We start from the raw sequence: 21,737 nt of genomic DNA on the forward strand, positions 1-21,737 counted from the left end.
GGTTTGGTTACACAACGCATGTAAGACTGTACCTTTTCAGAAGGGAATGAAAAAACAAAAAAAATCCTCATATACAACCAACTCCCAAACTTTTTTTGTTCCGTACAAGTAAGCAGTTGAGTCTTTTATAAAACGTAACAATTAGGCAGCAAATCCATTGATTAAACTGACGTCTTTCTCGTCTCTTGGTTCAAAAATTCTTTCTGCAGTGAAAAAAAAAAAACGTCAGTTGTGGTCAGAACATGTCTATTTCTATGATCCATTGTTTTATGGAAGCAGAAAAATACAAAATGAGCTGAGAAAGTTTTCACATTTTGCTGGTAATTGCGGTCTAGAGTGATCACGGACCAAAATCTGCTGTGTTCAGTTTTGGTGGGTCGATTCGTGTGTCCAAAAGGTTGTTTGGAGGGTGCATCTCTGATTTCGTGGAAGTCACTAGATGCACCACAGAGAGGATGAGAACGGTGGGAAGAGATTCAAGGTCACTTCCTTCCAGGAGCCCCAAGAAATTTCACTGATCTGGGGATAGAAAACAGAGATTTCATTTAGGGGACTTCAATCTGTGTTGTTACAGCTAACCAAAACTATTAAAAATCATTTTCAGTAATTTTAATAAAACTACTTTAAAATAAAAGTAACACTTTAGACTAAGTACTTAATGCTGGTTAATGCATTAACTAACATGAATGAACAATGTACAATGCGTTTGATAGAGAATTTTAAAATCTTTTTTAACATTTAGTGAATAAAATGCAACTGTTTGTTGTTTACGTCAGTTTAAGTTCTTAAAGATATTAACAAATATTGATCTGTACCATATTAGTAAATGTTGAAAGTAAAACTAAATATTAGTAAAACCTATTAGGGTTTATTTTTTAACCCATTTATTTTTCAATATTAATATAGTTAACTAATAATAACAATTGCTTCAAAATAAAATATAAATATATAAGGGTGAAAGTACTAAATTACTAACACTGAATTAAAAATAATTTAAGCTACTTATAAATATAATAAAACTACTCCAAATGACAAAACACACAACACTATTACTAAAATGAAGCTAAAATAGAACTGAAAATAAAAGAAGCTTCATTTAAATATTATTAAATACTACAATAATTACATAAATAGTACAAAATACACAGGTTTTTTGACCAATAAGTGTAAATGATTGAAATGTTATGGCTAATTAATGGCAGATATTAAAATTCAGATTTTACTTTGGTAACACTTTAGAATAAGGTTTGTTAGTTAACAGTGGTTAACATGAACTAAGCATGAACGATTACTTCTACAGCATTTATTGATCTTAGTTAATGTTAATTTCAGCATTTACTAATGCATTATTAAACCTAATGTGTTTGTTTACATTAGTTTTTAAATACAATGGAAAAGATAATAGGCAATGCATTTTAAATACAAAAATATTGTAGATAAATTCTACTTACAACTGACAATCGATACAGTAGTGATACCATGCGTCTTAATTTGTGGTGTCTAACCATTGTATTCTATTAATAAGTAACAACCATTAGTTTGTATTCTATTAATAAGTAACAACATTAGTGAAAAAATCTAACTAGTGACCAAAAGTGTTTGCATAATTAGTTACACAAAGTGAGGCAGTGTTTAAATGGACATTAACATACCACATGATCACATGCGCCCATCTCCTCCCAGTCCTGGATGCGGTCCGGACAGCTGCATTTGAGTGTCTCCTACCACCCCGGACACTTTCTCCTCTTCACGTCGCTTCAGACATGCCGCTTTTGGGTTCAGGTTGCGTTCTGGATGAAAAAGATTGTAATTAGAAAATGAACGATTCATTCACTTAAAGACAAGTCCAATATTCAATTTTAGAAAAAGTGTATCTTTCCATTTATTAAAACGCATTAAATTAATAAAATAAGCCTTAATCTAAATGTCAAACCTTTTTAAAATAAATTTTTCTGTTAAAGGAACACACTTTTTTTGAAATAATTTTCAGTCATTTTCTAACTCCCCTTGAGTTAATCAGTTGAGTTTTACCGTTTCCGAATCCATTAGGCTCATCTCCGGGCCTGTCGGTAGCACTTTTAGCTTAGCTTAGCATAGATCATTGAATCTGATTAGACCGTTAGCATCTCGCTCGAAAATGACTAAACTAACTTGACTCTTCCTATTTATAAACTTGTGTCTGTAGTTAACAACGTGTACTAAGACAATTGCAATTTTCTAGACCGTTATGGCTAGGAACTATACTCTCGTTCCAGCGTAATAATCAAGGAACTTTGCTAAGTGCAGCAGGCGCAGTGATATTACGCAGCTGCACCCATGGCACGGCAACAAAGTTCCAATGTTTTGTTAAAATTGCAAAATATTCAATAAATATATTTTGAGAACACACACCACGGACTTGTTGCTCCAGGTTTAGGATCACGTTGACGGCCTGGTGCAGGATGAGCAGTTTGGTCTGGGGTTTATCGTTGCTCAGGTGCAGCTGGCACATGCGGCCCAACTCTTTAAAGGCCTCGTTGATGTCACGCACGCGCAGTCGCTCTCGTGCGTTGTTGGCCACTCGCCGCTCTTTCTCCCGCTCCACCTTTAACTCTGGCGGCAAATCCTCATCGTCTTCATTGTCTAGACTGTGAAGAGACGATAATCGAAATAACACTGAAATTCCATTTTTTAAAATTGTACAAAGACAATTTTTACAAATTTTTAAATCTTTTTTTAATTAAATATCTTCATAGTCCAGGTGCCTTCTCAAGTATACTAGGTGTAAAGTTATAAACATAAATTACTTATAAAATTACTATAGATATATAGTATAAATTAAATTACTTATTATAAATCTCTTAAATACAGCACTAATCAAAAGATTGGACCCACCTGACAAATGTTTTGTCATGGTTAATGCATTTTGATCTTAAAGGTTATGCATTCATTTGTGAAATTACTTTAGTAGAGAAATATTTTACATCTATATACACTGCCATTCAAAGTTTTGGAGTCCAGAATACATGCAAACTCTTTCAATATAGTTAAGCATCCCATAATTTGTACACCTCCATTCATGTTATTTCATAATTTTGCTGACTTCATTTTCATTATCATTATCAACCCATTTTAGATCAAGAGATGAATGTTGAATTAAAAAGATTAGATACTGCGCATTGAAAAACCGACGATTCTAATTACACTCATGAAAATGTCCCACCTGTGTCAAAATCATCTTAGTTTTTCAATGGCTTCGAATTCATTTTGTGTACAATAACACACAGACATTTAACGTTTAAAAGCGATCAAGTGTGTATCCGGAGTCTTTCACAAACATGCACTCTATGGTGGGAGATAGACTTACTCTTCTCCCTGGTCTGATAGACCTGAAAGGACTTGATGGGTAAACACCTCCTTTCTGAAAACAATGTGAGAGTTTGGGAAGGGGGGATGGAGAACACTATAAAACAGTATTTTCGGTGTTGGGGCAACCCAAACACTTTGTAAACAGGCCTGGCCTGAAGAAACATTTGAAGAAACACAACATTTGTTGTAGGCAGTCAAATATTTGCTTCAAACCATCATTAGGTTGAGCATTTTTGGTCCAGAACCATTCAGCCATAATTTAAGGGGAATGCTAAAAAAGTACCTTGTTCTGGTGCGAGATGGTTTACTTTCCTTCTTCTCTTCTTCAGACTTATCGGCCACAGAGGAGTTCTCATCGTCTTCCTTGTCTTCACTCTTAATGTCAGATTTGTTTGAGGGATGCGTGGCGGGGGCCAAGCCTCCGGGCAAACCTGAAGCCAGAGACAGGAAATCGTTAAATGCATCCCGCTGAAACTCACACGCAGATCTCAGCGTTTGCATCTGTCGCTGACTTGTTCGGATGGTTCAAAAACAGAAATTGAAACTGCTGCTCACTGCTAAAACCCTCTGGTGCTCCTCCAGGCTGTGGGGTGTCTGAAGCATGAGTGGACTGCAACAGGGTGCTGCTGGGAGGAAGGCAGGCACGGTCATCTTGATGGCTTCCAGCCTGCAGACAAGTGCAGCAAGGGAGAGTAATCAGCACATATCAATTGCTTAGTATTGCTTTGTGTTACACAATACCACACACAGCTATAAACCAAACCCTATAGTTAGTACATGTTGTCAATTAATATTATTAGTATTTAGTTATTGCAATGGAACAAGGACACATTCAAATAAAGTATAATGAAGCTAATATACAAGTGTGCATTAACACAAATATTTGCTTAAAAATATAATGCATAGCTACTTGCATGATTATCAGCCAATAGCTATAACTATTGCCATCGAGCTGATAATCGATAATCCGAATGAATAACTGAATCAGGTTTTTTTTATGAAGTTAAATTAAATGAACCACCCAAATGAACCAATTCATTAAAATCATGATGCGTTGGACGGGATTACGTGTTATCCATGTGTCTGGATCATACTACTAAGTGCCTACACTAACCATGGCAGGGTGTCTGTTGCTCAGGGGTAGTCCTGGGTTGGAGTAGGCCTGAGGGAGACCCCCGATAGATCCACTGGATGTGGAGACGGCACCCAGTAGGCCGTGCACGTCAGCATGGGCTCGGGGAATTCCCGGGGACTGACCCACCGCATGACTTCGCAGCACATGGATGGCCTCCTCCAGCCGGTCTTCCATTTTGTTCTGCTGTGGAGAAAAGTAATTCATATGTAACTTAAAGTATAGGTGAGCAAGTTATAAACTTAATAGAATAAATAGAACAGAAAGCACAGATGATTTGGGCACAGTGAGGCCAAAAGCATTCATTGAGACAGGTAAAAAGTCCAAAATATAAATAATATAATAATATTAGAACACAATTTAAATAGAGCATTTTTTTATATAGCATTGCTAACATTGCTAAATGTGGTTGTAGATCAGTTAGGGTTAGGGTTTGTAGATCAGTGTTATTGTTAAAGGTGCAGTAGGAGATCTTGGAAAATGCTAACTTTATAGCACTGAAAGCGAATGTCCCACCCTCCCTGCAATCGCCGTCCAAAGCCAGAGAGCAGAATACCAGAGACAACATTACTACAAAATCAGCGGTTCCCAATTCCAGTCTTCGTGCCTCAATTAAAGCTAAATAGAAATTTTAAAATAAAATAAATTGTACAAAATAAACCTTAAAATAAAAACCAACCTCAAAATAAAAACCAACCATAAAAGCGAAATATTGTTGTTATATAATTTTAAAAAATAATTATACAAATAATTCTAAAACAACACTTGTATATTTGTCTTATTAAAGACTGAAGCTTGGGGCGTTTACATTCAAAAAGCATCTTTAGAATCCTACCAGTGCATGTAGTCCTCCCTCATAGTTAGGAGAGAGCGCAGCCTGACCAGAAGCTCTCGGCCACTGTGCTGCACCTGCTGAGGAGAACATGATATATTATAGACGGGAGTGTGAAACATCTGAATGCTGGTGTGCCACTATGACAGCAGATGGCGCTCTAGAGCTTCACATTCACACCTTAGCCTACACAAAAGCCTATCAATCTAAAATGATCAGGCTTATTCCTCCGCGTACCCGTTTTGGTCTTGGTACCTTTCAACACAAGCTGATCTAATGAACCAGATCCAGCTTTGACAGAAGAAGACAGCTTATCTGACGTACCTGCAATGCCCTGAGGGGAGCCCACAGGAGTGGAAGGAGTGGAGAAGTTGTTGCTGTTGTGGTCCGAAGGATAGATCTGTCGATAAAAACACATGGAACATGACTAAATGTGATGCTGATGTGATGTGATGATAATAATTAATCCATAACCAAGGAATCACTGAAAGTCTGAATAGTGCTATCCATCTTTTACTTCACACGGTCAAATGCTCTTTCAAGGTGATTAATGAAAGCTCACTCACCGAAGCAAGAGCTTTTCCGATCTCATCGCCTGAGCTGCTTGTGACTGAACCTCTGCTTGCTGTGGAAGAGAACGGGAGTACTTATTAACTTCATTCAGTACATCAATGTCACAACTATTCAAGTGATCCATAATTTGCTATCAGCTAAAACGGTCCATTCAAAGTCTGAATGGAAGATTGCAGTTCAAGTTCAGACTAGTCCAAGGCCAAAAATGATTTCACACGAAGAAACGAATTCAAGGACCATTCGCAACCCAATTACAAGCTCATTTCACAACCTAGAGGACATTCAATTAAAAAGACGAAGGTGATTCACCCAAAATGCTGTCGGATCCATTCATGGCGGATGTGTGGCTATAGGCTGCGGAGCCCGAATGGAAACCATTCACGTCCGCTCCGTGCAAGGGATAGTTCTGTGGAGATAAACACAGTTATTGGAACTTCTGAATTGAGTCACAATTTAAGCCCTTCTCTAAAACCTTAGAAATTTTCAGAAGGCATACCATTCTGTCTTGTGGGTTTATTGCAGAGAATGTGCCTGGCTGACTGATGTGTGGCGAATTCCCCATCATAGCCGTGTATCCCGATTGGCCTATGGATCCAGAGGGGGCCCAGGGGTCCGAAGACGAGTGTAGGCCCTCTGCGAACACAAAGGCAGATAGAAAGGATCAGTTACAATCAGCACAGTGGACGTCTATTATAATCCAAAGCAACATCTGTCTATGTGCATGCTACTAATTTCAAATCAAACAAACAAAACTATGAGATAACTTCTTAGTCATTCGTAATCTGTTTGCAACATGTCTCTGTGAACAAGTTATATATACATTAATTAGTATTTATGGCTTGCAGAGATTGGGGTTTTAGAAATGGAAAATTGCCCTATGTAGATACCTTGCATGTAAAAAGATCCTGGGTACACAGAACCAGGTTTGGAGCCTGGGTAGGCAGCACCATCTCGGATATAGTCATCACCAGAGGTGGCGGCATAAACCTGCGTTTAGAAACAAGGTACATGAAGAACTTAAAGAAACACAACGATCATAGTAACGGCCTTCATATGGACAAAATAACCCAAGCAAATCTGATATGGAGCCCATGAAACTGGCAAGTGCATCATACATTTCCGTACAAATGACGTGGATGAGTGTTTCCATAGTGGCCCCTCAGATAAAGTGGCAGGGACAGAGAACAGAGCATGCTGGGAAATGCGCCACGGCCATCTCATGGCACAGTCGGCGCTTCCTCTCGCACTCCCATGAGCCAAAAAAGGAGAGGGAGGACAGCTACAGGGAGTACCGTCACTAAGAGTGAGTCCAAATCAAGCTAAGCACACTGCGTAATTACATATTCCATAACAGTAAAATGGAAAAAAAAACAGACATTTGTACTGTTTAGAATAGTAATACAAAAATGATCTGGAACTGATAAATTAAAACTGAATGATTCATCCGAATTCAGGAGACATACCTCCAAACAGTGTCTTCCCCAACATGCGCGTCTAAACACGTATGTAACAATGTATGTTTGTCTGTATGTGCGCATACATGAGCGAGTGTTTGGGAGGGAGGGGGTGCCTGCGGGCGGGTGGGTCTCGGGCCAGCGGAGAATACAAATCCAGCAAAGCGATATTTCTCTTTTGCCTGTAATTTGATTTAACGGGGAGAAGTGGGATGGGAATGGAGAGATGCACTTCTAATTACAGAGCCATCTGCCTACTCCTGGAGCCCGTCCAACTCCACAGGCAGCTGGGCTGAAGAGGGGAGGGGTGAGAACGGTGGGGGGAGAGGTCTCGCTGAAGAAGTGGTAGTAGTGGAGCTAAATAGACTGGCCGATTATGTAGAAACCGCATAAAAGAACAACTGAGGGAGGAAAAAAAACAACCAACCTGCGAATGGCCCTTATGTCTCAAGTTCACCAGGAAACATATCCTCACAATGATTTGTTGATGCACTCGAGAAGATTAGGGCAAGCCCAGACAAGTTAAGGATCAATATCCTTTAGTGCTCGGCCAAAGGTGGGTTTAAACTGTGGAATTTTGTAAATATCTATAAAGCATGCTAAAGGTAGCAGGAGAGCATTGGCGCAGTCATTAGGGTGATATAATGCTGTGGCGGCACAAGAGGAAGTTCTACTGAGCCGTAGAGTGGGATTCAGCAGGAGCTAGAACCTTAGCTCATCAGAAGCCATTAATCTGAGCTAAGACAAGCACGGGAGAGAGAGAGAGAGAGCGAGAGAGAAAGGTGCAAAGGGGACTCACAACTGGGTCACTTTGGAAGAGGGGGAGGATAAGGTCTAGCATGGGCAAATCTGAAGGATCGTGTTTGAGGAGGGGGTTTAGAGGGCAAAGTGTTGAGCTTATGTGGATTTAGACCAAGAAACAACAGTTCCTCTTCCCATGACTCAAAAAAGGGGTATGGCTACTTGCATGTTTGGTCAAGTTGACGCCGATGTGCAATAGTCAAACGTTCTGAAATATTTTGACGCAATTTAAAATACATACCCTGTTAAATCAAAAGTCTGTCAACTGTGATGTTTTTAGAAGGATGTGCCTTAAATGTTTTGTTCGCCAACCATTAGACACAACGGTAAAATCTCTGGACTATTACATCTACCCCTACAAGCATGTTCTTGTTTGTTCACGTCATATTAAAAATGTTTCTACTCTGAATGAGGTCTGGAACCTTCCTGCATAATTTATTACCAAAAACTTTCCAGGCAGATGTGTTGAAAGGTGTTGGAGCTAAACCTTTGGACTGATGTCAAACCATTTCAGATGCTACAAATGGCCGCGACTTCATGTAAGCAGGACTTTGCTTCCATAACATCTGTGTAATTCCTCACAACTCTGATCACTAAATTGATAAGTTGCAATAAAATACTTTTAGTGGGAAACAAGTAAGAATATTTCAGAAAGTTCACTCACTGATGATGGCAGTCCTGGTGGCTTCCTGATCTTTTTTGGTTGGGGTTCTGTGAAAAAGATCAAAGCATACACAAAGGTACTCTTTCTTTCCATACTGACTGATCTGATACAAGTCTAGTAATTGTTGCAAGTTATTTACCCATGCTTCCATCTGAGGGGCGTCTCCGGGGGTTGCTGGGGTATGACTGATAAAACTGTGAGCCGGGCTTCAGTCCGGATGGAGACATGGCATCTGAAGAAGGCATGGCGATGTCTGAGGGCAGGAACCCAGGCTATAAGGAACAACAAGATGGCCGATTTGAATCAAAAGTTACAGCATGATGTCAAGCAGGCGACTAAAGCACTTTCAGGAGTTGCTCAAGACTTGATTCAACTTACCTGGCCCCCAAAGGAAGAGTAAGGCCCCCTTTCATTCTTTCCTGCAAGTAAAAATCGTTGGCATTGTGAGCAAATACATATGAAACGAACCCTCACACAACACTTCAAACAAAGTCCAAATGTTACAATTATTTGAAGAAATTGGAAGTCAATTCCAGAACATGGAGTTTAAGAGTGAATCCACTTGCTGAGGCCAAAGAGGGGCTCGACTACCTAAGCAAATTCCAGGGCAACCCATGGGGCAGTGTCTACATCGGGAGCTTTGAGATCAACGACCAAAAATTGGTAAATCTCACCACTAACTCCTGTGCCAAGGAATGGGGAAGATAGTCCATCGTGTTCATTGTAGTGTGAGCCTTCTCCATAGTTCTGGGAAAATCAAGACAGAAGCAGGTCAAAACTATAAAACATGTCCCAACAACACCTTTAGACCGCAAACAAGGCACTGGGTCTACCTCTACCTGGTTAAAAGAGGGACTGTTCTGCTCTCCAGCAGCCCAGGGACTACTACGCTCTTCCATACCTACAAAGCAAGTGATCACACACTGTCAGAGCAATACTTCGATTTTGACATGCACTTAACCGACACATCAAGGCCCATTTTAATTTCTCTTTTCATGCATTAAGGCCTTTGGACGTTTGGTGGGTGGTTCTGTATTTGATAGACATCCTCTGAATCTCATCCCAAAACCATCACACCACACTAATATCCATGTCATTTAGCAAGTCTCAAGATCGCTGGCCATAAAGGGAGCATTCATTCGGTCACTGGATCTCATTAAACCAAGTTGGGGGGGGGGGGGGTATCACGGCAAGCAGAACAAAAACAGGCTGATCAAAGAATTGTGTAATTAGCGTCATTTTACATTTGGGAGTGGACACCCATAGGGACAACACAAGTCTCAGTTAAAGACATACATGATACGGAGTGTTAAAGGTTCTCCTCATAGCCCTCAATATGCTTTATATGTAGAAAAATGGATATTCTAAAATATTGCTGCAACATTTTAAAGTGTACTGGAGCAGAAATTCCTCATAAAGCATTCCCCTCTGCCTCCTGTCTTATGCCTTAATGCAAAGCTCTCCAAAGACACATGGCTTAATTGCATGCTGATTTGCATGATTGTGCATATTAATGCAGTTGGTTTATGAATATTCATATTCTCCTTTTGCATTTTTTTTTTATGTCTAATTAAAAATGTGTGAGAGAAGAGGGGTCTCAGCCAGAGCGGCCACTGAAGGCTGAGCATGAGTGATGAAGCTAACAAAGCAGAGCAAATAGCGACATCCACACTGACAGCCGTGATCTATGGAGCCCACGCAGGCAGCATGGGAAATGAAGTGGGCACTGACTGAGTGAGTGAAAGAATCTCCCTGGCAGAAGCATCTTATGTGGGGGAAAATGAAGTGGCAGAGCTACAGATACAGACACAGAAGGACCAGATAAGATGTTTAACATGAGGAATGGTTTGGATCTGTCAGACTGTTATAATGGTAGAATGTTTTTTTTTTTTTTTTTTTTTTATGAATGACCATTTTAGCAAACTAAACTGTTGATTTTTCTGACAAATTTTGTTATGTATATATATATATTTTTTTTTTTTTGTTTTTTTTTGAGTTATTGGCCACTTATTTGCTGGAATCATCAAAATGTAATTCTACAAAGACAAATCTGACATTCAGTCAAGCAGGAACTGATTCCATTTCCTGCGTTGAGGAAAGATCATTTCCTTTATACAGTCCTTCAAATACATCAGCTACACAGCATGCCATTATTCAAGTTCAGCTGGCAGCAGATATCGAAAGTAAAGCAATAATGGCTTGAGGTGTGTGTGTGTGTGTGAAGAGCCCCATTCACACTGCTCATTGGTCCCAGAAAATTGCCGGATTGTCTTCTGTGTGAACACAAACACATCCCGGGATTGATTCAAAAGCCGGAACTAATGGCGGAAAAGGTGTCAGTGATGATGCACGTTATCGTGCAACTCTTTTACCGGGTGTTTTGAAGGCAGATCAACGTTTGCAAGTAAAAAATATGTGCGAACTGTAATGAAGCAGAGATCTGTTAGCTCCTCACTATCCACGCTAAAGCTGAGATTCTTCGCAAGCTTAAGGCCCCGTCCACACGGAGAAGGAGCTTACCCAAATCCGATCTTTTTTTTCCTCGTCTCAAGAAATATTCGCGTCCATACGAAACCGCAAAATGATGTAGTATACATGCCAGACCAGTATGTGGCACTGTAATTCTGACACAGAGATACACTAAAAACAGAGAAGAAGACTTGGACTATGCTCATAAACCTTGCGCGTGGTACACAATCGAACATGGAATAATACATTTATTAATCTGTGCTAATGTTAGTTAATAAAAAGACAATCGTTCAGTGTTTGTTCATGTTTTTGTTGCTGTTACATGACTTAGAGGTGTCTGACTAGGGGGGAGACGTGGGCTGATGACGTCATCGTTTCTGAAAATATACGGATTAGCCCTCCAGACGAAAACGCAAAGACGGCGTTTTCAAATTTATCCACTTTGGGACCCGGTTTAAAAAAATTGCAGTTTCACCTTACGAAAATGCCGGATGCGTGTGGACAAAACACTTATCCGATAAAAAATTTGTGCGTATTCACAGAAACGCGTCTCCATGTGGACGGGGCCTTATTGAAAGTAAACGTGCCTGCCGTTTTTGACTCGTAAATTACACGTCACGTCATGATGTCACATGTCATTATGGGACCTTAACGGGTTTGTGTGTGAATGCATGCAGATATTCCAGGAAATCACTGGCAGTGTGAATGAACCAAAATCTAACGATCCGGGAACAATTGCCGGGACACATTACCTGTGTAGTAATCCGGAATTTCAATGTGAAAGGGGCTTTAATGTGCTGGGTTTGACAAGGGGGGAAATGGGCTATGTCCTGTCCTAACCTTGTCCTCAGTGGGTGACATGTTAGGCAGCTGTGGAGGTGAGCGAGAGAACGCCTGGTGAAGTCCTCCCATGCAAACAATCCCACAAACACCATGGCTATGCCCAAGGAGGAGGAGGAGATGGCTTAATGCAATTATCACCCTCCCGAGCACTTTTGTCTTTAGGAACAGATGCACGTCTGAAGGCCAATGCATTCTCTAAACATATCCTTACTTTGTGAATGGCCAGATTGAATAGTAGAGGACAGTCGAAGTTTAACTCCTGACCAATGGTTTAAAATTGAAAAGCAATCCAGTCCATGCAAATAGGTCAAGATCACAGCTTTGGTTCATTTGCAATACTTTTTATGATCTTCAAGGAATGTTCAATATAGGTTCATTAAATGTCAAGCTCTTTCAATAGCATTTGTGACATGTTAGCACAGAAAATAAAATTTCCTTTATCCCTTAATTCTTTAAAACGCAATACAATAAATGTTAAGATACAATTTTGAATTTACAGCTACAAGACATCCGTTTTAACATGAGACTAATTGGATAAATTGCAAATAATAAATATAAAAAAAATTAATTTTTGTGATCATTGAGAATGTGTTCACAAACGATGCCAACAGAGCTTAAGATGTACTGAACTCATAATTCCTTTAAGAGTTTAAATGAATAATGCTGAGAAACTGTCCCTTGGACCTCTACATGTCAAGTACATGTCATACCCCTGTTATACCGAGTTCACAGGGTGAGGCTTATGTTGACTTATGTGGAGACCTTGTAGAAGCATCTCACAAGTGACAGATTTAACAGTCGGGGTCACCTCGGTGTCAGGTAGCTCTTGCAATAAAAATCTCAAACTGAGACATTATTAGCTTGGCCCTGCTATGTAATTGGCACTTTGGGCCGCCACAGACCGAGAGTGAAGCTGGTGATCTTTCACAGGGTTTCTTTTGCTGTTTTCATGCGGGCCTCCTGCGGGGTGGTGGGAGGTATGAGAGAGCTTTGTTTCAGAGAGGGTCTATTTCCTGTCAGTTGGCAGGCAGAGAAAGTGTTTTCTTGTGTGGGGGGAGGAGTGTTTTACTCAGTGGGGTGGGGGAATCATTTGGCCTTTATTTAAGGCTTTGTTCTCAGATTGTTCTTATTCAAGGCTAATGTTTGGAGTGTCGATTGGGAGACAGACAGACAGACTGAAAAGACTTGAAGAGAAATGCACCTAACGTTCATGCCTTTGACAGCTTCTGAAACAATCTTAACTGGAGCAACACAAGCCAACAATGGTCGCAAAAATAACACTTTTGTGAGAGTGATGTGCAACTGGTTATAAAGTAAGTGCAACATACAAACAAAGCAAAAAAACAACACTTTTTAGATGACAAAGAGATGTTTTAGGGTGTTTATATTTACATTTATGCATTTAGCAGACACTTTTATCCAAAGCAACTTACAGTGCATTCAGGCTATAAAATTTTATTTTTTTTACCAGTATGTGTGTTCCCTGGGAATTGAACCCACAACCTTTTACACTGCTAACACAATGCTCTATCACTGAGCCACAGGAACAACACAGGCTGTTAAAATGTTCTGGACACAAACTTGATTATGAACGGCAATCCAATCCAAATCAGTCACTCCTCTTGACCTAACAAAGTTTTTACGATGTACAAGTTTGTGCAATAGGTGCTCCAACTGAACAACCAGTTCAAAGTGATCCAAACTGCCCCGAGCTTTGACTCTGGATATACTACGGTGAATTAATAAAAGAGGGGGTTTAGGAAAACAAGCAGCAGCATGTCCTCTTCTTCTGTTGAGAGGAATGAGCACTTAGCAACTGGCCCAAACATCTTCAATGCTATAAAGAACACCGCTTTAAACTTATCAAATGCACAAATATGGCAAATTTAAGCAATATGTGACATTTCTCTCTAAACGAGAAAAGGCATGTGTTTAGACTTACCTGAACCACTAAATTGACTGCTAGCAAGTGTGGTTGGTCTGTTCTTCCCATTAGCCACAGGGGGTGCAAACATCTAAGGCAGAAAAATAAGAAGCAGAAGTTCTAGCAATGTAGCATATCCTGAAAAACTCACATCAACAGGTGCCCACAGACAGCGATTTTTCAGCATTATTGGGCATTCACGCTATGTGACGTCAAGCTTAGCTTGTTCAAAAGTTTAATGCTAAAGGTCATGTCAATTTTGGCGGATATAACCCACTAAAATGGTTCGATCTGAAAGAAACCCTTTCTCACAAAGTAGTATGCCTCTTTGAAGATGCATCTTGTCTTATACTACAAAGAATTCAGGGTTTCACAGAAAGGACAGAAGAGGACGTTTACATGGATGGATGATGTCTCTTTGTTTTTGAAGTGCAAACAGAAACCAATAAGCAGCAACAGTGCTGGCATTGCATGGTGCATGAGAGGGACTTTCTGGTGTGGGAGACATTTTTCACAATGTGGAAACACCTTTTACACCATAAGATAGAAGATACCAAAATGTATAATATGCAAATCCTTTAGTTTTTGACAAAGGTTTAAGGCTGGAAAATGAATGCGATATGAGGGAGTAGCTAAACCATTAACAATTTGTAATTAGATGTGAGATCATAATGCATTTGGTCTGGCACGTCTGATTATCAATGTATCGTCTTAATAGATTCGCTGCTTCAGTAGATGGCAATTTTCCAATGCAATAAATTAAGCATGGTCGAGTCATTCAATGAATCAAGTGATTAACATTTTTATATTCCATATTTTTTAATGCTATTTAGGATAGCATGACCGCCAAGAATAAATCAGATTTTAACAACAGGTGAAATGAGAATAATAAATGCAAGGATAAGGATAAGAGAGGATTGAGTGATGGTTATTATGCTGGAGAGGTTTCAAATGGCAAACCACACTTCTCAGAACATAATCGGAGACTGCACATGACTTCAAAGATTCATTACAATGTTTATAGCCACCAACAATACAGCAGGCATTGTGACAAGAGATTCGATCAGTCTGAAGTGGCACGAAGAACAACAGCTATCCTCGGACAACAAGGTCAGATTTAGTTGAAGTGAATATGGAATCATAAAGCGATTCTTTAACGAGAGAGAGTTTTGTCCAGACTAATAACAAAGACTCCATACTCTCTTCCTTACCGCACTGAAATCCAACAGGTCACTGAGTTCTTTATCTGTTCCCACTGTAGCCATTCTCTGGTGAGGCTCGTTCATAACCCTCTGTCTTTAAAGAACCCTGCAGGAGAAAACCAGAGAGAGACACAGCTGGGGTGAGCTGTCCAAAGACCAGGTGAATGAGAAAAGCAGTAATGAAAGTCGAGTGTCCTCATATGGAATGGAACCGTTTCACAAGACTAGGGTTGGGAATCAAAAAATCGATTCCGATTCCAGAATCGGATATTTTAAGGTCAGAAATCAGATACTTGTTGTCAAATTAAAATTTCAATTCGACCTATCGATTCCTATGCACTTTTTTTCTTAATCTGTGAGGACTGGACCTACCGATCTGCCAGGACCTTGATCGATAATCTAAGCGCTCCAAAGTTTGGCTACATTTGCGACCATAAGCCAAAAAAATCTAAGTATAATATCTGTTATAGCTAAACATGTTGCAAGAGAGGTGTCACCACCAACTTTAATTTAGTAGATAGTTAAAGATCGCAAACACGATTCAAACACCAACATTATTCTATTCCTAAATTGCAATGATTCGTCTTTTTCATTTCTCAACTGTTGACGTGTGTGATCAATGTTGTGATCACTTGGTTCGTCCGTGCAGTGTACAAACAAACCAGTGTGATTTGACATAACCATTCCTAAGGCTGGACCTGAATATAAAATTATTTGAATATCATTAGATAGGTTGAGATTCAATTTTCAATTTTGAGATTCAAATATTCTTTTTTCTTTCTTTTCCTCGAACACCTGGCAACCCCTGCGAAACGGTTCATGATTCAGTTAATCTGGAAGAGAATATAAAAATGCCGAAGATCTCAGCTGTGTGGGAGCACTTTAAATTGAGTGAGAAAAGTGATGTGACATATAGCGGAGTATGGTACTCAGAATTCATGCTGTGCATTTAACCCAGTCGATTGGATGAATGGTTCTCGACATAGTAAAAATACAAACAGACAGACACACAAAGATCCCTGTCTACACACGGACGCTACACTTATCGTGCCATGCCCCGCCACGCCAGCTAAAGTCTGTCTTCACTGGATGCAACAAAGCAACTGTTGTAAATCATTTGAAATTTGTGTCAGTGCATCATAAATAGAACGCAACAGCAGTTTACTGTCAGGAATTTGTCACTCCCGCACCGCGCCGCATCCAGTGTAGACTGCATAATAGGTTCTGTTGTATTGTGACACGATGCTCGCATCCGGTGTAGAATATGTTCAGCCCCCTCCCTCCAAAGTTTCAAACATTCGGTGTTGATTACTACTGAAGCTTCAAAGCTCAAAAAATGGTATTCGGACCAGCCCTAGTTCGAGCTGCCATTGACCTAAAGAGAGCAGCTGTCATCTGTCATGAATGAAACAGCTTCAGTCTTTCCAGGCACACAGTATCATTATTTCTGTGTTTCAAGCATTTAAATCACAGAAGTACTGTAATAAAAGTTTATAGTTATATAAACTGTGTGTACGAGGTGTATGGTAGCGATTAAAATAGAGTAAATTATCTTTTGAAAGTAAATTGACACTTCAAATGAAGATTTATCGATTACATTGCCGGTAGGTGTCGAAAAAGGGGCTGTTAAAATGTATTTGTCTTTAAATCATACAAGAGATTCGTTTAAGAACTTTGATTCATCCAGTAATGAAACAAGTAAATCTTGAGTGAGTCATTAAATCATTAATTCAGAATTAACATGTAATTTTGTTTAGTTGTTTAATGTTTTTTTCTTCAGAATCATTAGAGAACCACAACTTCCACTGGGGAAAAGAAAAAGAAAAACTGATCCTGAATCATGCAGGTTTATTTTTGCACACAAACTTAAAGAGTTCAGTTTTTTTTGTAGCCTGTTGATTTTTATTCATGGCATTCAGCTCCAATACATGGTTTGGAAATAAGAGACACGTGATGAATGTTTGCTATCATTTTTTAAATCACATTGGAATCGATGCTGGGAATCGGAAAAAAGAATCTGATTCAATTAGCAGAATCGGAATCAGAATTGATCAAAATTCAAACTATACCCAGCCCTTTAGAAGACTCTGATGATCAGCATCATAAATCCTAGAAGGTTTTTATATATGTTTTTTTTTTATGTATGTAAATTTATAACACTATTCTTTGTATTATATCACCTTTGTACATAAAAAAAAATGTAAATTAAAAAAAAAACATACAGTCAACGCTAATGTTATGGTATTTCTAATGCAGCTTTTATGGGAGGGACGGTAAATTTGACCATCGTTCTCTCTTCTGACTGATGTTATCTGTCTCTCTCAATTTATTTTCTTTTATTGGAGTTTTTCTTTTGCTATTTGAGCAAATGGGAATGCTTTTCAAGTTAACCCAACTATGATGATTTCCACTGCTGAGAAACTGGGATATGTGAAGAGGGCCCATTGTAGATATAAATGAAAATGTATTGTTCTTATAATACACATATCTCTTAGTATATTACCAGTATTTCCTTGTCTCAAATGAAAAATGAGACTTATTTTTATTAACTTACTATGAATCGCTTTAGGAGATTTCACAAACAACCAGTGCCAAGTTATTATCTTTGGCCAAGATTTTAATCGTAAATCTAAAACATCCCTGGTAATTAATTTGGCCAAAGACATCCTGTATGTTTTACAGAATAAAATTTTCTTGTGTTACAATGAAACAACCAAAAAGCATTACAAGACAAACATTTTGTTTGTTTTGAACGAGCCAGTCCTTCTATAACGTCTGCCAATCTTATTAATAATTGTGTTGTGTTATGCAACATCAGCACAGCAAGGAAACTAAATGCAATCACCAGTCAATACGTTTCCATGAAATCATGATATCAGTACATGGAACATGCAAATCAATGTTCTTAACTTATTGTACATCTCTGTTCTGTTTATGTTTTATAGTTATCTGGCCAGTTCATTTGCATAAAGGAGACCATCCAACAAGGCGGAAACATTTTATACAACCACCAACTGCAGTAAAATCTTTTAAAAGTTGCCCTTTCTTTGCTAAAATACAATGAAATGTAAAAATATTGGTAAATGATAAACTTTTTTTTTTCTCAGAAACATCTTAAGGGGTCCTGTATGCTGTTGGAAGCAAACGGGTATTAACCATTAGTTTCTCTTAGTGGTCTGATTATAATACCATTACAAGCCAATGGCTAAAAAAAGTGTTTTCACACCTTGAAAGCCCATATTATTCACACTCCCAAACAAAAACAGCTAAATGGAAACATAAAGAATGTGGTCCCTTTAAATAATTAAGAAAGAAAGATAGTAAACAAAGCCCAAATCCCCCTCAAGCCTTTGCCAACTAAAACAAAGCCAAACCACAGGTAAAAATATATATTTTACTCAGTATACTAGCATATTGATATGTAAATGTGACAAAGATCCCAAATACGAGAGACACTGAGCGATTGTAACTGATATAAACAGCCCTAATTGTCGAATGAGGTGAAGGCCATATGATAACATATTAGAGTTTGGAATCAAAAGTCGGTTCTTTTTATATTTAAAAAATTATTTATGATGTACAATACATTTAGCACTTTTTGATCCATGAAGATCACGGTGATCTGACAGCATTTCCTATTGTTCATTTTAATCTAGGGCATTAAAAAAATACATAGCGACCAGTCTAATCCGATTCCTGAACGAGTGACTCTAGGAGTCGATTCTTTTAAGTGATTCACAAAAAAAAAAAATCCCACCAGTGAAATTCGATTTCCGAACGAATGATTCTTATGAACCTAATAGTGTATAGTGGATCGAAAACACTCGGAGCTGTTAATTAATTAATCTTATTCACTAGTTATTTATCGTGGAAATGTGAAATAAACCAATTATTTACATAAGCATAATTAATGACTGGTTGTTAGTATGACAACATGCAAATAAGATAAGGCCTGCACATCATGTAGGTAGGCCTACATTCTATATAAATAATGAATGGAAACCGGTTATCACCTTTATGTTCGTTTTTCCATTGCATTAAAATAGAGACAGTTTCATGATGCATTCATGACAGCTCTGAAAGTCTGTAAATAACACCTATGCGAGAGATGTAGACCTAACATTTAGGCTACTTATGATTTGTTATGTTGGTTCTGCTGAAATCTGAAAATGTCGTATAATTTACCACAAAAATATGCCGATAGGGCTGTAAATGTTTTTTTTCCAAATGTTATTTTATAAATTATTAAAATCGCCAAAGAAATAAGTATGAGAGGAACTGAAGCAGAATCGTTTTAATTCTTTACGATTTCCATCCCTAACGGTAAAGGTCTCCATGTCTCTCTCTCTCCACACACACACAGGCCTACTACAAAAGATAAATTAAAAAGGTGACACCAAAAACAAAGCCAAACACGAGTTTTAAAACGTATTTCGTAGTTAAAGGTAAATAGTATCTTTAGTCCTGTATCACACTGCAGCCATTTGTGGTTTGTAAGAGAGAGCGCAACAGTGTTAGCACTAACCACCAGTTTATGTAGGCTAACGTTACCCCGAACAAAATCCACGTTATCAAATAAAAATGCGTAAAATATCCGCGAATGTCTATTTTAAAACCCACCTCAATCGCTGAATGTGCAAACACTTTTAAACTAGAGTTCAGTCACAGCCCTTTCTTTGTGTAAGCTTCATCCAGACATGAACAATGTCAATATTTCTTCTCAGTTGTAAACTTATTGTATTCCGATAGCTTAACCATGTCGAAAACAAATAGGCCACAGCGATCGCGAGCACGTACTTTTGATAAGGGTGGCATTATTATTAATATTAACCAGCCATCGAGCCGACAATCTCAATTATTCATGTATTGTGAGACAAATGTATAAAGATTGGCTGGGGATTAATCAAAAGTTAATAAAAGTACCCGCGACAAATAGTCAACTTTTCCCCAAGAGACTCGCGATTTGAGGGGGGGGGGGTGATTGGGGCGAGGAATTTCCCTGCCAAAAAAAAATATTCAAAAAAGTAAGTGAATTAACCAAAGATATTTTTTTTATGAAAAAGCAAACCTGAATGAGCAACACGCTTCACTACTGTGCTTAAGTTTAAGTAGGATTTGAACAAGTCTAACCGATTAAAAGTAACTTCAGGCATTAGTTATTTGTAAATTACATGTGCACTGACAGCTCGCTCTTATAGTCACTTAAACTCAGAAGCTCCCCACAAAACTAATCTTGCTTGATAAAAGGACAAAGGAGTCACTTCTTTTAGGATAGAACTGGTTAAAGACCACCAGCACAAAACTGGGCAGGACTTTCCACTACAGCCTCTAAATGAAGAAAAAAATGCATCCCCCCACTTTCATAAGCACACATCTATAAAACTTGCTAAATGGAACTTCAATATGCAAGTATGTGATTTTTATGAGGTTAATACGAGACTAAAATAATTCATCTTAGTAACCCAGTAAAACACGAACAAAAGCCAAAAAGCTTTACCTCTGTTTATCGGTTGTTTTACATCCAACAGTCAAAAAGAAAGGTTGAATCTCGTAGGGAAAAACAATAAAACTTGAAAGAATTTGAAGCACGGCGCATTAAAAGCGGAGAGGAGCAACCATGTGTGTTTTTACTCCTTTAACATCCTCCTACAAAAACACCAACGTCATAAATACAGTGTTGCAGGTCTGTATCCAAACAATCCCGTGCCACGACTTCCTTTATGTTGTTACAATTGAGGTTAATTCTTTCTTCTAGTAGACATCTTGACCACCTCCATCCACATTGTGAGCAGCAACAATGTATTCCTCCGCGTGGAAAAGAGGGGCCTCGAAAGCTCGGGTGTCCAGTTTCATGTGCCCAGGGGAGTCAAGGGTTTTTTCGACAAGGTCTACCGATGAAAAAAAAAAACACGGATTGGTCAGGACGCGCAGAATGGCTGTTAATCATTTATCAGACATGATTTACTAAGTGTAGTTTAAGGGGAAATGAGTTGATAATAGGAACTATGATATCCGGCGGACGTTGATGGTAGAAAAGTAAGCGGCATTTATACGAGAGCAGCAAGAGATTGCGAGATAAACCCGCATGCTAGTAGCCAATAGAAAGGCGACAGAAAGTGACAGGCAGATGGAATGTCCAATGGCCTCAAGTATATTCCCTCCAGAACCGCCCCTTTCATGACGACATTGTGTGTTCAGTGAGGCTGAGTGAAGGGGCTAGAGCGCAGCCTGCGTGACAACATTTTGTTAGTCTGGTTAATGTCGACGCCCGCTCGTTGTGTCGCTACTTTGGTTAAAAACGCTCGTAAGAGTATTCATAGTTGGACGCAGAAAGGTTAGGAATATTATTATTTTTTTATTTATTTTAATACATTCAAACAGACTTTAATATATTTGTTATATTTGTTCTCAAGGTAAGACTTTGCTAAGGTAAGTAGTAACATCTGCCTTTATTGTTCTAATAAGAAATTATGTACACACACACACACACACACA

At 38.8% G+C, this 21,737-nt stretch overlaps 1 protein-coding gene across 8 annotated transcripts; it reads right to left on the minus strand.

Annotated features, from left to right (window-relative positions):
- Positions 1-489: 489 nt before the first annotated feature.
- Positions 490-21,273, minus strand: LOC113093749 (transcription factor E2-alpha-like). Of its 8 annotated transcripts, none has more exons than XM_026259304.1 (21): positions 20,740-21,272; positions 15,252-15,348; positions 14,059-14,131; positions 9,644-9,705; positions 9,479-9,551; positions 9,183-9,223; positions 8,944-9,076; positions 8,805-8,851; positions 6,773-6,872; positions 6,382-6,518; positions 6,195-6,291; positions 5,879-5,937; positions 5,637-5,712; positions 5,316-5,389; positions 4,463-4,663; positions 3,904-4,015; positions 3,632-3,779; positions 3,347-3,400; positions 2,392-2,627; positions 1,653-1,790; positions 490-519 (listed from the first exon to the last, which is right to left on the minus strand). In XM_026259304.1, the coding sequence occupies exons 2-20, from the start codon at positions 15,324-15,326 to the stop codon at positions 1,660-1,662; spliced, it is 1,929 nt and encodes a 642-aa protein (XP_026115089.1). In that variant the 5' UTR covers positions 15,327-15,348; positions 20,740-21,272; the 3' UTR covers positions 490-519; positions 1,653-1,659. The 8 variants fall into 8 exon arrangements, with proteins under 8 accessions (XP_026115089.1, XP_026115088.1, XP_026115087.1 ...); XM_026259303.1 differs by having other exon boundaries at positions 4,463-4,666; XM_026259302.1 differs by having other exon boundaries at positions 5,316-5,392.
- Between the last annotated feature and the right edge of the window lie 464 nt (positions 21,274-21,737).

This window comes from Carassius auratus, unplaced genomic scaffold (genome assembly GCF_003368295.1).
Source record: "Carassius auratus strain Wakin unplaced genomic scaffold, ASM336829v1 scaf_tig00215121, whole genome shotgun sequence".
In the NCBI taxonomy this organism is placed as follows: domain Eukaryota; kingdom Metazoa; phylum Chordata; class Actinopteri; order Cypriniformes; family Cyprinidae; genus Carassius; species Carassius auratus.